This window comes from Callionymus lyra, chromosome 12, assembly GCF_982586985.1.
Source record: "Callionymus lyra chromosome 12, fCalLyr1.hap1.1, whole genome shotgun sequence".
Lineage (NCBI taxonomy): Eukaryota > Metazoa > Chordata > Actinopteri > Syngnathiformes > Callionymidae > Callionymus > Callionymus lyra.
The window spans coordinates 21,786,083-21,800,028 of NC_141829.1; the positions used below are offsets into that span (position 1 = coordinate 21,786,083).

Genomic DNA, 13,946 nt, shown 5'->3' on the forward strand with positions numbered 1-13,946 from the left:
GCGATATTACGTAAGAGCATCATTAACATACACGTACACGAGTCACTTCCTGCTGCAGAGAAACGTATGGTTCTCCAGCATCCTCTGTCTGGTACCATAGCAACAGAGATCAGCCAATGAGGGCGCACTTCTGAACCTGACAACCAGAGAGGTCCTGCTTCTCTGGCTCAGGTCTGGAACTTATCCCGGATATATATGTATAGTGAACCTTGAGACCTACTTTAAACCGATCTGAGATCATTACAATTTTTTTTTTTTGATGAAGAATAAATGATAAAATGAGTTTATTAAAAGTGTTGTTACTTGTCATATGTAACTCATATTGTAAAATAAATTGTTTCAAATTTCACTTGACCTGGTTTCCACGCTGCAGACGCGTTCACGTGACTTGCGCGTGAGTCACCGTGGAGTCATCTGAGGACAAACGTGCCAGACAACCAGAGACTGACATGTCTGATTCCGTACACGAGACAGTGAACGCACCACCTTGACAGCGTCCCCATGGTGACCGTGTTTAAAGTGGGCGGAACGACACCCACCAGACGGAACTCTTGTGAAGTCTGTGTCCGTAGATGAACCCGTGACCAAGTCCTGAATTGAACCCCCAGATGTCTGAGTCCAGGTAAAGATGCATAGGGTGACCGCAGTGTGGCAGCATCAAAACGTCAAGTTAGAGGAAGTCTGACAGAATAGTGGAAGTGGAATTCAAAATAAAAGTTCAAACGAACTGTGAGCAATTTATTCTATAATGCTAATTTATTTACCAATTGTTTTGTTACAAACAATGTTGTTGAATATTGGAAACTCCCCACCATAAAAGGGTGGAAATATCTTTTGCAATATTTAAACGTTTTTGTTCTTCTAAATACATTTTTTTTTAATTATGTAATTTCATTAATGTTATTATTGTGCTGCGTTGTTATTACCCTCTTCAAAAATATTGGAAGAACAGCTATATAATAATATTAATAATAATAATAATAATATTGGACTACTGCGACTGTTTATTTTCATGTCTTAACAAGAAGGATCTGTCTCGCCTGCAGTTGATTCAGAACTCTGCAGCGAGAATTCTGACCCGCTCTAGTAGAAGAACTCACATTTCCCCGATCCTTAAAACTCTTCACTGGCTTCCAGTTTCTTTCAGGATCAACTTTAAAATTCTGGTTCTTACTTTCAGATCTATTCATGGCCAGGCTCCTCCTTAGATCAGTGATCTGATCCAGCCTTACACCCCAGCTCAGGCTCTGAGGTCTGTGGATCAGAATCTGCTGATGGTTCCTCGCACACGGTTCAGGACCAGAGGAGAGAAATCCTTCCAGGCTGTTGCTCCTAAGCTTTGGAACGATCTTCCTCTCTCTTTGCGCTAGATGGATCTACTGACTCCTTCAAGAAACATCTTAAGACGTTTCTATTTGTTCAGGCTTTTCCTTGATTTTATGGAACTCCTGTTGTGTTACCAGTTTTATCTTGATCTTTAAAGTATATACTTTATTGAATATTGTTTTGATTGTTTAAGCGCTTTGTGACCCTGGTCTGGAAAAGCGCTATACAAATAACAATTACTTACTTACTTACTTACTGTTATTGGCATGACCCTAACAGACATTGCAAATGATGTAGTTGTGTTATGGACTAGTACATTATGATGGATCTAATGTTATTTTGAACAAACTATACATATTTAAACCCCTTTGTTGGGCCAGGTTTGGCTTCCAGGCCATAAGTTTGATATATTCTGTCCCTGGATTCAGTCTTAGAATTTTTCTTTCCCCTAAAATGAACCTTTTATAAATTACTTACTTATTTTTCCTTCTTTGAGCTTTATTCTGAAACTCCCCGCCGGATGTGGCAGATCTCGTCTGTCTTGCCTGGCAACCACGGCGGGAGAGAAAGCAGCGAGAGCTGAGGCGGCAGACATGGAAGCTCCAGGGAGGGAGAGCCCAGGCATCAGGACTATAGACGGGGATCTAAGGTCAGCTTGAACCGGGGACTCCTGAGGCGACACCGACCCGAACTCCGTGGACACTGGAGACGAAACCTAAACGAGCGCGTCCAGTCGGTGCAGACACGGCACCGGACTGTAGTCTGCGGGGAAGTCCAGCTCAGCAGTGACCGGATCAGAGGTAAAAACAAGTGACCTGAGTCGCTCCTGGTTCACTCCAGTGTTTACAGCTTCAGCTTCAGGAACTTACTGGACCTACTTTCCCTCGAGCTTCATGGAGATCCTGGCGTTTTTCAAACACCGCCCGCCGACCATGTTGCCTGTTTCTCGGGGTTGTGTTTTTGTTCTGACTCGGTGTCACGGTGCTGTCGTGTCGCAGTGACATGCATGAATAACAGGCTAACGTGAGGCTAACGTGAGGCTAGTGTTAGCAGCTACTAGCCGCTAGCGTTAGCCTCACATGGGCTGGTGTTTTGACCGAGCTGTCAGCGTGTCTGCCCGGGCATGTCTTCTGACGCCCGCCGGGCTGGCGAGCAGAGCCACATACACTCCCTTTTTACACACCTTTTTGTTTTTTTTATCAGTTTGGAACTTTATCAGAGACCGAAACAAAGACAATATGACCATATTTAGTAAACATGACGGTTCAATAAAATAAATATTTTTTATAACGTCAACTAGTCGAATGAATTGATATTTATACAATTATTATATTTAATCATTAAATATAGATTAATGTCTTTAAAAATAGTTTTAAGCTAAAATGATTTAGATAAACAAAATGTAAGCTGTAATAAACTTAATCTGTGTAAAATGTTGAATAAAATAAATACATAAACAGCCTGATCGTGACATAAAAAAAAGAAAAAAAAGTAAGTAAGTAAGTCATTTTTATTTATAAAGCGCTTTTCCAGACCAGGGTCACAAAGCGCTTAAACAATCAAAACAAGATCAAGATAAAACTGATAACACAACAGAAGTTCCAGAAAATCAAGGAAAAGCCTGAACAAATAAAAACGTCTTAAGATGTTTCTTGAAGAAAACCAAAAAATAATTAACGGTTGTCAGCAGTTTATCTTATGAAAGCAAATGCATTTGTAATTTCCAGCCTATGAAATTTGAGATTTTTCTTAAGTAGTTTTTTTTTTTTCAAGCCCTTATTAACTTTTTTCATCAAATGTCATTTAAAAAAAGTGTCAAAATCCAGCAGAACAAACAGTAAGATTCATGGAAGAAGTGCAAGTGGACATGGTGATGATAATGGTTGTAACTAGAGGATGGTCAAGATGTGTTAACGTGAAATAGGCGGACTTTGTCAATTACTGTAAGTATTCGTACAAGAGTAAGGACTTCTTTCGTTTCGTTATGACAATTTTAGTCTCAAATCCCTACATTTGTGTGCAAAAGATTTACATGGTCCGCTGTGATTTCAGATACATCAGCATGAGTCGAGATGCTTGGTCAAAGAAGAGAGCCAAAGCCAGTGATGACAATGGTTGGCAGGAGAGGGTGAGTTTGAATAATTCCACTACTTTACTCTTAAATGTTTTCACTAAAGTTGTACTGTTAAAAAAAAAAGTTGGACTTAAACATTTAAAAATGAAAGGTGAAAAATGAGCTTGAATAAGTTCATTAACTTAATGAGCTTTCTGTCATCACATTAAAATAGAGTAAGATAAAGAAAAAAGAAAAAACGTGATTTAACTGAGCGGCTCAGTCTTCACAACCATTGAGGTATTGGTCTGGTAGCGTTGCTTGCGTCACTGATTTTTTTCTGATAAGTTGAACTCGTATAATCACATTCATCATTTTGACATGGATTTATCCCTCAAAACTTTTTTGGGAACTGCAATAAGCCCATAAGCACCTTTTAATCATGAATAAACGTGTCATTTCAAAATATTAGACGTTTCATTTCATTATGTAAACTAAAGATTAAGATAAGATTATCTTCTTCTATTTTAGACATGTTTTGAGGGGTTCTTTGTAACCATTTTTTCATCTACTGTAGCAGAGCTCTAACTGTTGTTTACTTCTGTTCAAAAGGGCGGCTACATGGCTGCGAAGGTTTCCAAACTGCAGGAGCAGTTCAAACTTGATGCTCCCAAAGAAAAACAGAAAGAAGGAACCTGCTCCAAGATCTTCAGTGGGGTGTCGATTTATGTTAACGGTTATACAGGTACAATATTTTTTGCACCAAATCTTTTAACTGTTTTCTTGTTCAGCTGACTCTGAATATATCAATTGCTAATAGATGTAACTAAAATACTAATTTTGCTTGTTAAAAAATGCATATCCATTAAAAGCAAACATAAAACCCGCATTAGGACAAGTGCAACTTAAGAGCTAACCTGTGTTATTAGTAAGTTAAAGATGGATTAGATCACTTGTAGAAAAAGAGAACCATAGTGTAGAAATTCTTCATAAACATTGCAACTCGTTCACAGATCCAAGTGCCGATGAGCTCCGCAGGATCATGATGCTTCACGGCGGACAGTTCCACGTCTACTACTCCCGCTTCAAAACCACCCACATAATTGCCAACAATTTGCCCAACAACAAGATCCAAGACTTGAAAGAGCAAAAGGTGATCCGGCCTGATTGGATCACTGACAGGTGAGGACTGCAAATAGAATCACTTTCCAACTGACTTTCAAATTAATCTCACTCCTCAAAATCGTTGTTTCTGCTATGTCTGAAAACAATTGTTTTCTTTATGTTTCATGATGGTTGTGACTGAGAAATGATGAGTTTTGTGTGCTTTATTTTCCTTCACACAGCGTCGAGGCTGGACGTCTGCTGCCGTGGCTGGAGTACCAGTTGTATGCCAAACATAAAGGACCCCTATTTCGTGGATTCAAGCTCCCGGAGCCGTCTTCCTCCAGCCACCTGAAAAGCTCTGTCCACAAACAAGGGAGCCCTCAGAACCATGTAGCCGAGAGTATCAACCCTCCATCCACTCACAGCGGCTCTGAAAACAACCAGTTCAGTTCCGACCGCAGACACAGCGCTCTTGTACAAACCCACTCCCCATCTAGTTCAGAGCCACTGAAGCCCACACAGCTGCCGGGTCTCACAACGTCTTATTCAAGTCTGCAGCAGCAGAGGAAAGAGCAGCCGGAACCTCAGAGCAGCGTCTCCTGCATCCCTCAACAGGGAAGCTGCAAAGAGAAAGTGTAAGTATGTAACGTGGATCATTGATAACCAAGATATTTTACCAAATATTTAAATAGTCAAAGAACTAAATGGGTTATTTTATTAAGCCAACTAGTCAAACTAGACGGGACTTAACCTTTTTTTTCCTCTTGATTTTTGAGAACCTACACAAAATACACTAAATACGGGTGGTTGCTTTTGGTAACAGTATTCACTACTTCTCTTAATTGGTATTTATTATTTAAAATGTATTTTCTGTCAAAATTTTGACATACAGCTGGTTCTTGTTGCTATTTTAGCAAGGCATCTTCTACACAGTGCCTACATTTTCTTTTCTATTTACAAATTATTCTTTTTTTTGGAACTATGGACACTTTGTTTCTGCCCTTTAATGTTTCTGCTTGGGTCATATCCAAAAGCCTCTACAACTAAATGGAATTTGCTGCTGCCGAAGTTTTCCTGTCTCACTCGCCTCTCGGTCAGATGTCAAGCAGCAGCATCTTCTTCTTTTGTTGTTGCAACCGTGGCTTTCAAGATGCGTACTGCCCCCTACCGTAGAAAGTAGTAGTAGAGTTAGAATAAAAGTGGCTAATTTTGTAAAGCAAGCGCAATATTCTATAAACATTAATTAGACTGTATTTTACTTATTTTCTCTACTTCCAGAAGTGCCAGTCTACTGGCCTGTTTGAATGCTCTTCAATAAGTCAATCGTCAATGACTGTCATGGCACTGTAGTGTTTTTATGTGTTTTCGTGCTTCTGCAGATTTGGTCTCAGATTTTTTTTAGAACCATGTAGTGAGAAGCAACTCTCATCTTAATTGGCCATCAAAACTGTCTGTATAAACATGGATGAAGAAAATCGATTTACTAACTAAACTAATTATTTTAATCTTGTTTTTCGCTCCAGAAATGGATCATTGCTGACCTCTAAAGACCTGATGATGGATTCCAAACTGAACAAAGAGAGCGGAGCAGAAGGTTTCTCTCTGCAGGCGACACTTTCACTGACCAATGGACATGCTCCTCATGTAAACGGTGCCTTATACTCAGAGGATTTGTATCCCACTGAGTCGACTTCCATCAGAGTTTTGAAGATGAAGCCGGATCCATACGAGTTTCCCAACAGTCCCCCAAAACCGACCCCCATCTGCCAAGAGCTAAGCAACAATGAAGATGTCGCTGAGCAGAGACTCCTCTCTGAAGCCATAAAAGCAACGGAAGGCCAAGCTTTTTCACAACTTCACACCTCCTCCGTGTCTCCCACGTCTCACTCGCGGTCTCCCATTCGTATGAACGGAAGTCACCACAACGCCTTTTCATCGAAGTCCGTCTCTGCGGCCAATCTGGCGGGCAAACCTCATCCTCCCTCTGACCAGATGCCACCTTCGGAAGCCTCAGCACAACTGTTGGCACAAACGGGAGGTTTGATCTCGGAGTACTACTCTCACTCTCGCTTGCATCAGATCTCCACGTGGAGGACGGCGTTTTCTGAGTATGTCAACGAACTGCATTGCAAGAGGAAAAATACGGGAAGCATCTCCTTTCCTGGCAAAGAAAAACTTAGGAAATCAATGATGCAGCGAGCAGCTGGCAATCATGGTAAGACCAAACTCAACGCCACAGGTCCAAATGAGGCTCGCCCATACATTTTATACATCTCATCATCTTTAAATGAGAGTTGGCCCAAATATGCTTTTAAAGTTACTCTTCTGACACATCAAAATATGTCAATGACACGATCATAAAGGCAACAAATTAAACTAATGTTTAAATTCCGAAAGATTGTAGCATCCATAATACAAACATATTTCAGATGTATTTTATTTACTTGCTCTTGATCCATGGAAATGATTGATTGATAAACTCGAGGCCTAAATGCTATATCTAGGCCACAAATAATTTTTTAAGACCAACAAGAGCTTATATACTCTCAGAATTCACCAAAAGATTGATTCCTATTTGTATTAATTTGATATCATACATTATAATTATTAATCTTTAAATAATGGAAAACCTTTTATTATTTTAATGGATTTACTTTGGCCTGCAAATTGGACTGTGTTGAAAAAGTGACTCCTTGATACATTTTGACACTATTATTTGGTTTATATGGACACTAACTCTCACTCTTCTTCTAACGTCCTTATTTTTAACAAGCAGGACCGTCTGGCCCAGCTGCAGTTAAGTCTTGTATTTTTCACGTGGACATGGACTGTTTCTTTGTCTCAGTTGGGATCCGGCACCGACCAGACCTCAAAGGTGACTCCTCTCTCGTGCAAAACTACACATGCAAAAAACTGATGGCCTGCTTCATGGTGACTGACTTGTTGACACACAGGAAAGCCTGTAGCAGTTACTAGTAGCCGTGGGCAGACCAGAGTACCTTCACGACCGGGGACCAACCCTCAGCTGGAGCAGCAAATGTACCAGAAGAAATATGCCCAGACTGAACCAGGTCAGAGACTTTTAATGAATTGATTAGAGCACTATGATGTCATCAGATCTGCTGAAGATCAAAACACACGAATAGTTATAAATGTTTTTATTCCCTCAGTTAAAGAAAATGGGTTTTTGGAGCGCCGCCACGACGCTGCTAACGGAGTGGACCTTGACACAGCACTTTCAATGGCCGAGATCGCCTCCTGTAGCTACGAGGCCAGGTGTAGTAGAGTAAAAAAAAATGTATTTCACCACATAAACTGTTCTATGTTAATTTTTTATCTTTTTATTTCACTCAAAGGCAAGCTGGCGTGAGGAACGGAATGTTCTTCGGCAAAGCCAAACAGTTGTGCCCGTCCTTGCAGTCGGTGTCGTATGATTTCGAAGCATATAAAGAGGTGGCCCTCGCTATGTATGAGACTCTGGCTGGGTAAGAGAGTAGTGCATAAATCTTCTCAACTTTTATTCAAACCTGAAAATGACTTTTTTTGTAGTTACACGCATGACATCGAGGCTCTGAGCTGTGATGAAGTCCTGATCGACACCACAGGACTTCTCAGGGAGTTGGCCATCAGCCCAGAGGACCTGGCCAGAGCCATCAGAGCAGACATCAAGGAGAGGACGGGATGTTGTGCTTCAGTCGGCATGGGTTCGTACCTCACCAAATATGGATAAGATCATGAATTTTATTGTGGTTGGACTTATTGAAGTTGATTTACTGGTAATCTTCAGGCTCCAACATCCTACTGGCTCGACTCTCCACAAGGAAAGCCAAGCCGGATGGACAGTACTTCCTCAAATCAGAGGAGGTGGACGACTTTATACGGGACCTTGCAGTGACTAGTTTACCAGGTATACACAGCACCATCTAGTGTTCAGAAAATACTCTACAACCTTTCAGTGCCTCAAACGATAAGTGTAAAAATGACTAGTTTCGATTTATTTATTTTTGTTGACCAAAATAATGCCAGAGTTGTAATAAGAACATACGATTTTTTATGGTGTCAGTACAGATGAAAGAATTTAATAACATGCAAAATAAGAAATAGAAAAACCGAACCAAACACTAAGGAAGCAATTCTGCGGTGCCTTTGATACAAGATTGATTGGTTAAATATATTTAAATAAAATATCTTTACTTTATTTTTTTAATTTAAAAATAGAAGCCTTAAATAAGACAGCACTGCAAAACACATAAAAAATAAATACAACATAAAACATTTAATTTGTTCAGACCTTATTTGCCCTTTTATTTTGTTATTTTCTCGAAAAGAAATAAAACACGGTGGATGAAACCTTGCTGTGGTTTATGTTTCCTGAAGGAGTCGGACCTGTCATGGGCAGAAAGCTGGCTGCGTTCGGTGTACGAACTTGTGGAGACCTCCAGCAGGTTCCTCTCTCTCAGCTGCAAAAGAAGTTTGGTCCAAGAACGGGTCAAACTCTCTTCCGATTCTGCAGAGGGCTCGACGATCGTCCCGTCCGCTACGAGAAGGAAAGGAAGTCTGTGTCGGCAGAGATGAATTACAACATTCGTTTCAAGGAGGTGAGACATCAAAGCTCCCTGTGTTGACGTGTGTGTTAATCCTGTTGTTCAACCAACAGGTGGATGAGACGGAGTGTTTTCTGTCCAACTTGTCCATGGAGGTGCAGAAACGGTTGCAAGACGCCGGACTTCAAGGTCGTAGAGTGACCCTCAAGATCATGGTCCGCAAGGAAGGAGCTCCTGTGGAGCCGTCGAAATACGGTGGACATGGAATATGTGATCACCTCGCCAAGTAAGTTCAACGGTGTTTTCTTTTATAAAGATGGATAGATAGACTTTATTAATCCCTCTTGATATCTCCTTTGGGAAATTAGGTACAGTTGTCCCTCGCCATGTCGAGTTCACCTACTGTCTCAATGTTACACAGACATTTTTAGCACATAATACTGCATGTTCAAATGTATTGTTGCAAGCTGCAGTCAAGAACGGCAAAGTTTCTTGTCATTATTAACTAATTTACTCATTGTGCCAACAACTCCCATGATGCCTTTCTACACACTTCTCAATTTAAGACGGCTGATAAGACGCTTAGATACTGTTTTTAAATTCTACGTCTGTTGTTGTGTCAAAAGCAACCCGTGATTGGTTGGCTGGGCGGCAAAGCATTATGGAAACTGTTCAGGTCACTTTCAATTAGAAGGTTGTTGAGGTTGTTAAGTAAATTGAGTACAACATGAAATGGTCACTACTTTGCAGATTATCTAAACAGGTTATGTTTTCAGAATGAAACAAGGGATCATTGTAAATAAATAAAGTCACTCCACTGTGTGTGTTCTCCAGGACAGTGATGCTGGCTCACTCCACCGACAGCGGTCAACTTATTGCCGCCGCAGTCATAAAGCTGTTCCACACGATGAAGCTGAAAGTGGAGGACTTGAGAGGAATCGGCATTCAAGTTCAACTCCTCGAGGGGAACCAGGCAGCCCGTCGCAACTCCAACGGCCTCCGAACTCGATCCATCAAAGACCTGCTGCTTGTGCAAGGACCCAGTAAACAAGGTTTGTCAGTCCCTACCCTTTTTGGGGGGGATTTTGACTCACAGTTTTTTTTTTGACGCAGATTCAGCGAACATTCATGAAAGGTCTGTTGCCTCGTCATCCGACTCCCTCCAACATCCTGGGTCATCGTCCGAGCCACAGCCAGGAACAAGCAGGGAGAAGGAAGCACAAACGCCAAAACAGTCACGGAAACGACTCAACTTAAGCATCGAAGTTCCCTCGCCGTCACAGGTGAGAATATTGTAGAACCAATAATGTGACGGCAGCTAAAAGACTCTCTCTGCACCTCAGGTGGATCGATCTGTTTTGGAGGCACTTCCTGCAGAGCTCAGACAGCAGGTGGAGCAGTCGTGGACCTGTAGAGATGGGAGACCAAATAACTGCCATTCGCCGAGCCTACAAGAGCAAAGTCCACCAAAGTCCCGTCCCCCTTCACCACCTCCAGCCTCTGTTCCTGCCCGTACATTAGTACTGCAGTTCCCCAACCAGCCAGACAACCCAGGACTTGTGCTTCAGCTCCCCAACTTCTCACAGGTAGTGTTGCATTAAAGCTCTTCTAAACGTACAGGGGTTTTTTTTAGTCTTCTTGAACATTAGGGCTGCACCAATTATGTTTTATAAGATCCTAATAATAATAATTATTGGGGCTAAAAGATGAATGTGTCTGTGTGACAAAGAATCAAGAGCAACATTACAAAAGGGCTGGAAGGAAAAAGGCGGAATGACTGACAGTGTTTGCACTTTTGTTACTTTGCATAAGTTTTTGATTTATTTTGATTTATGTTTACACCACAATTTTATCAGGTTTTTTTGCAGGTGTTGTTAAATAGTTTGCAGTGATTTACAAGGGAAGTTATATTTGCAGTTAAAGTAACTAAATATGCCTTTTTTTTTTAGAAATGGCCTTATCAATTTATCCTGACAATAAAAAAGAACATTTACTGTAAAATTAATTATTTATTGTGTTAGAGGAAAAATGCCTGAAAATAATCGCAATTAGATTATTTTCCATAATTGTTTCTAAGAATTTCACTTTGCCACCTAAACCGCCAAAAACATTTACCACCTCTAATTTAATTGTTGGTTTGACCAGTTCACTGTTTTTTAATTTAGTTTTCAATTTATTTACACTTTAAGTTTATATTGTTCCTTTTTTATTTTACTTTAAAGGTTATTGCATTTTTATACAGTATTCATCTGTTTTAATCGGTCCCTAGAAATCACACTATTCTCACTTTCTTCTGTCTGCTCATGTGTCTCCCAGTAACGGCAATTACTCTTTCTCTTGTCTTCGCAGGTGGATCCAGAGGTTTTCGCTGCTCTACCAAAAGAGCTCCAAGAGGAACTGAAGTCCGCCTACAGTCACATGACCAACAACCAGCCTCAAATAAAAACCTGTGAGTGTGCATTTAAGGAGATATTTACTAGTTTTGTAAATATCTAAAATAATTTCATATAATTGTCCTCTGGTTAACTTGTTAAATAATTTTCTAGTGGAGCAGAAGAATCCCCTGCTGCTGCTTAAACAGTCAGTCGGAGTCGGTAGAGTGAAGCGGCGGTACAAGAAAAAGAATGTCAGTCCCTCAAAAAGAAATCCGTCTCCATTGAAGAAGCACAGCCCGAAGAAAACGCTGCAGCCTCTGAAACCTCGAGAGCCGGTCAACGCCATAAAGGTGAGAGGAGGTCCAGCAGCTAGAGTCGTTCTTGTTCATGTCCTTGAGCAAGTCTCCTGTCTTTTCTCTAGACGGAAATTGTTCCCTCCACGTCATCCGCAGAGCAGGAGATCACGGAGTCGGTGACAAAGTTCATCCCACGTCCAGCTCCTGCACTCGCCGGAGCCTCCGACCTGTCGGACATTAAAACTCTGTTGCGAGAGTGGGTCACAACCATCGCAGGTATTTATGTGCTGCTTCAGTCTGAGCAATGGGCCAAACTGTACAATATCTCGCAAACATGACCTAATGTTCAACTGCTCTATCACTCAGACCCCATGGAGGAGGACATCCTGCAGGTGGTGAAGTACTGCACTGACCTGGTCGAGTACAAAGACCTGGAGCAGCTGGACCTGATCGTCAAGTACATGAAAAGGTATTTAGCCTCGCCTCTTATCTTCATTAGCATTCTTTTTGACTCATGGATCTCTCCAGGCTCATGCAGCAGTCGGTGGAGTCTGTGTGGAGCATGGCCTTCGACTTCATCCTGGACAACGTGCAGGTGGTCCTACAGCAAGTTTACGGTAGCACACTGAAGCTGACATGAAGACGTTGAGGCTAGTTGCTCATCAGTAATGGTACAGAACTGAACTCGAATGACCGTCTCAACTCTGTCAATGTTGAGGTGTCAAAATGTTACAGAACCCAAGGCAGTGTTGATTCAGTGGGTCAAGGAGAGGAGATTATCACAAGCATTTACAATCCAAAACCCCAAACAATTGTATCTTAGCAGACTTTGAATAATGCAGATTTTCAAAAGGTGGTTTTATAAAGACATTTTTGTCAGCAGTGTTTTACTATTTCTTATGATGTGTGATATTCCTGTAAGTATTTCACAAGGTTTTCTACACTTCGATCCTCATCTTATTGACAACCCAAATTGTAATGTTCATTTCATCATGTCTTTGGTGCTTCATGGCACACCAACAAACCTGTGAAAAGTCTTTCTTTTTTTTGTTCAAGAAAAGTGCCAAATCCCATCATGTAAATAATGTTTTTAAAAGATAATAAACCTGTTAAAGATTTACCTCCTGTATTGTTTACATGTAGTCAATTCTTAGTAATCGTTTCTACGCTTCTTATGCAGGTCGCTTTTGTGAAGCATTTTTGAGTTGTGTTCCTCTTATCTCAGTTCAGGCGGTTTATGTGCATTTCAAATTGCCACATATTTAGAAAGTGAACATAAAAAAGCCTGAAACTCATATTAAGCGATACTTAATGAAAAGCACTTGATGTAAATATTTATTTGTAATGGCACTACTGAATCTGGATGTTTTAAATCAAAAGTAGTCTATGCATTTCAATATCTAAAAAATGTACAGACATGTCTAAAAACAGGCTTCTTCTTGGGTCTAGTTACTGATTTAGAATCTTTCAAAGACCTCAGCAGCAATTTAAATCCTGCTACAGGATGTATAAGGGACCTTAAGACTTTTTAAAAGGTTGTTTAAAGGTATCTATACTTTCCTTTTTTAAATCTTTTTTATATCAATTGCTCACATTTGAACCAAAAAAGACTTGATCGAGAGTTTTTCTTAGTTTTTCTAAATGCAAAAAATGTGTCACAACGTTTATTGAATGTAGTGATGAGACACTTGATTTTGACGGGCTACGACTGCAACATTTTTTGAGATGACACGTCCATATTGGGTTGATTTCTTCTTCTTTCCTTCAAAAACGATTATAGTATTGAGTCAGTCACTGATTTTCTTCTCTGTTCAGTTCAAATAAAATTGTAACTTTTCAATTTATCTTGTTTTGAGAACTCATGGTGTCATAGTGCTCATTAAAATGTTTGGTAAATATGCAAAACTGCTCTGTAATTTGTCAAGACGAATGTGGGTTTGTTTCTCTTCCTGACTGTCATGACTTTCTAAATGAGAAAAGGCGACTCTAAAATGGCCAGTCTGGTGAAATCTGGCTCGTGCCTGAAGACCTGAAGCTGTGAACGTTTTTTCCAAGTCTTGATAATAAACTGTAAATTCTGTAAACATTATTTAGTGCTGTCTTTATTCAATCTGTATTTTTTATTTTTTTTTATTTATGGTTACCCCTTCATTTTGAGCTTTTTTTTTTTCTTCAGAGATGTCTGGTAACTGTGGACAAGTACAGATAAGATAATGTTGTTTCTGAGAATGAATCTTCAGGATTA

General features: G+C 40.4%; 1 protein-coding gene across 2 annotated transcripts; it reads left to right on the forward strand.

Moving 5' to 3' along the window:
* Positions 1 to 1,889: 1,889 nt before the first annotated feature.
* rev1 (REV1 DNA directed polymerase) lies at positions 1,890 to 13,785 on the forward strand. 2 transcript variants are annotated; one of them, XM_087804099.1, is made up of 22 exons: positions 1,890 to 2,126; positions 3,379 to 3,454; positions 3,992 to 4,124; positions 4,393 to 4,561; positions 4,726 to 5,121; positions 6,010 to 6,701; positions 7,260 to 7,361; positions 7,441 to 7,557; positions 7,657 to 7,762; positions 7,843 to 7,971; positions 8,036 to 8,190; positions 8,274 to 8,393; positions 8,864 to 9,084; positions 9,144 to 9,316; positions 9,865 to 10,082; positions 10,144 to 10,313; positions 10,374 to 10,616; positions 11,380 to 11,479; positions 11,577 to 11,755; positions 11,827 to 11,977; positions 12,068 to 12,170; positions 12,230 to 13,785. In XM_087804099.1, exons 2-22 carry the CDS (start codon positions 3,389 to 3,391, stop codon positions 12,339 to 12,341), a joined length of 3,855 nt encoding a protein of 1,284 aa, XP_087660225.1. In that variant the 5' UTR covers positions 1,890 to 2,126; positions 3,379 to 3,388; the 3' UTR covers positions 12,342 to 13,785. The 2 variants fall into 2 exon arrangements, with proteins under 2 accessions (XP_087660225.1, XP_087660226.1); XM_087804100.1 differs by having other exon boundaries at positions 7,263 to 7,361.
* Positions 13,786 to 13,946: the final 161 nt, after the last annotated feature.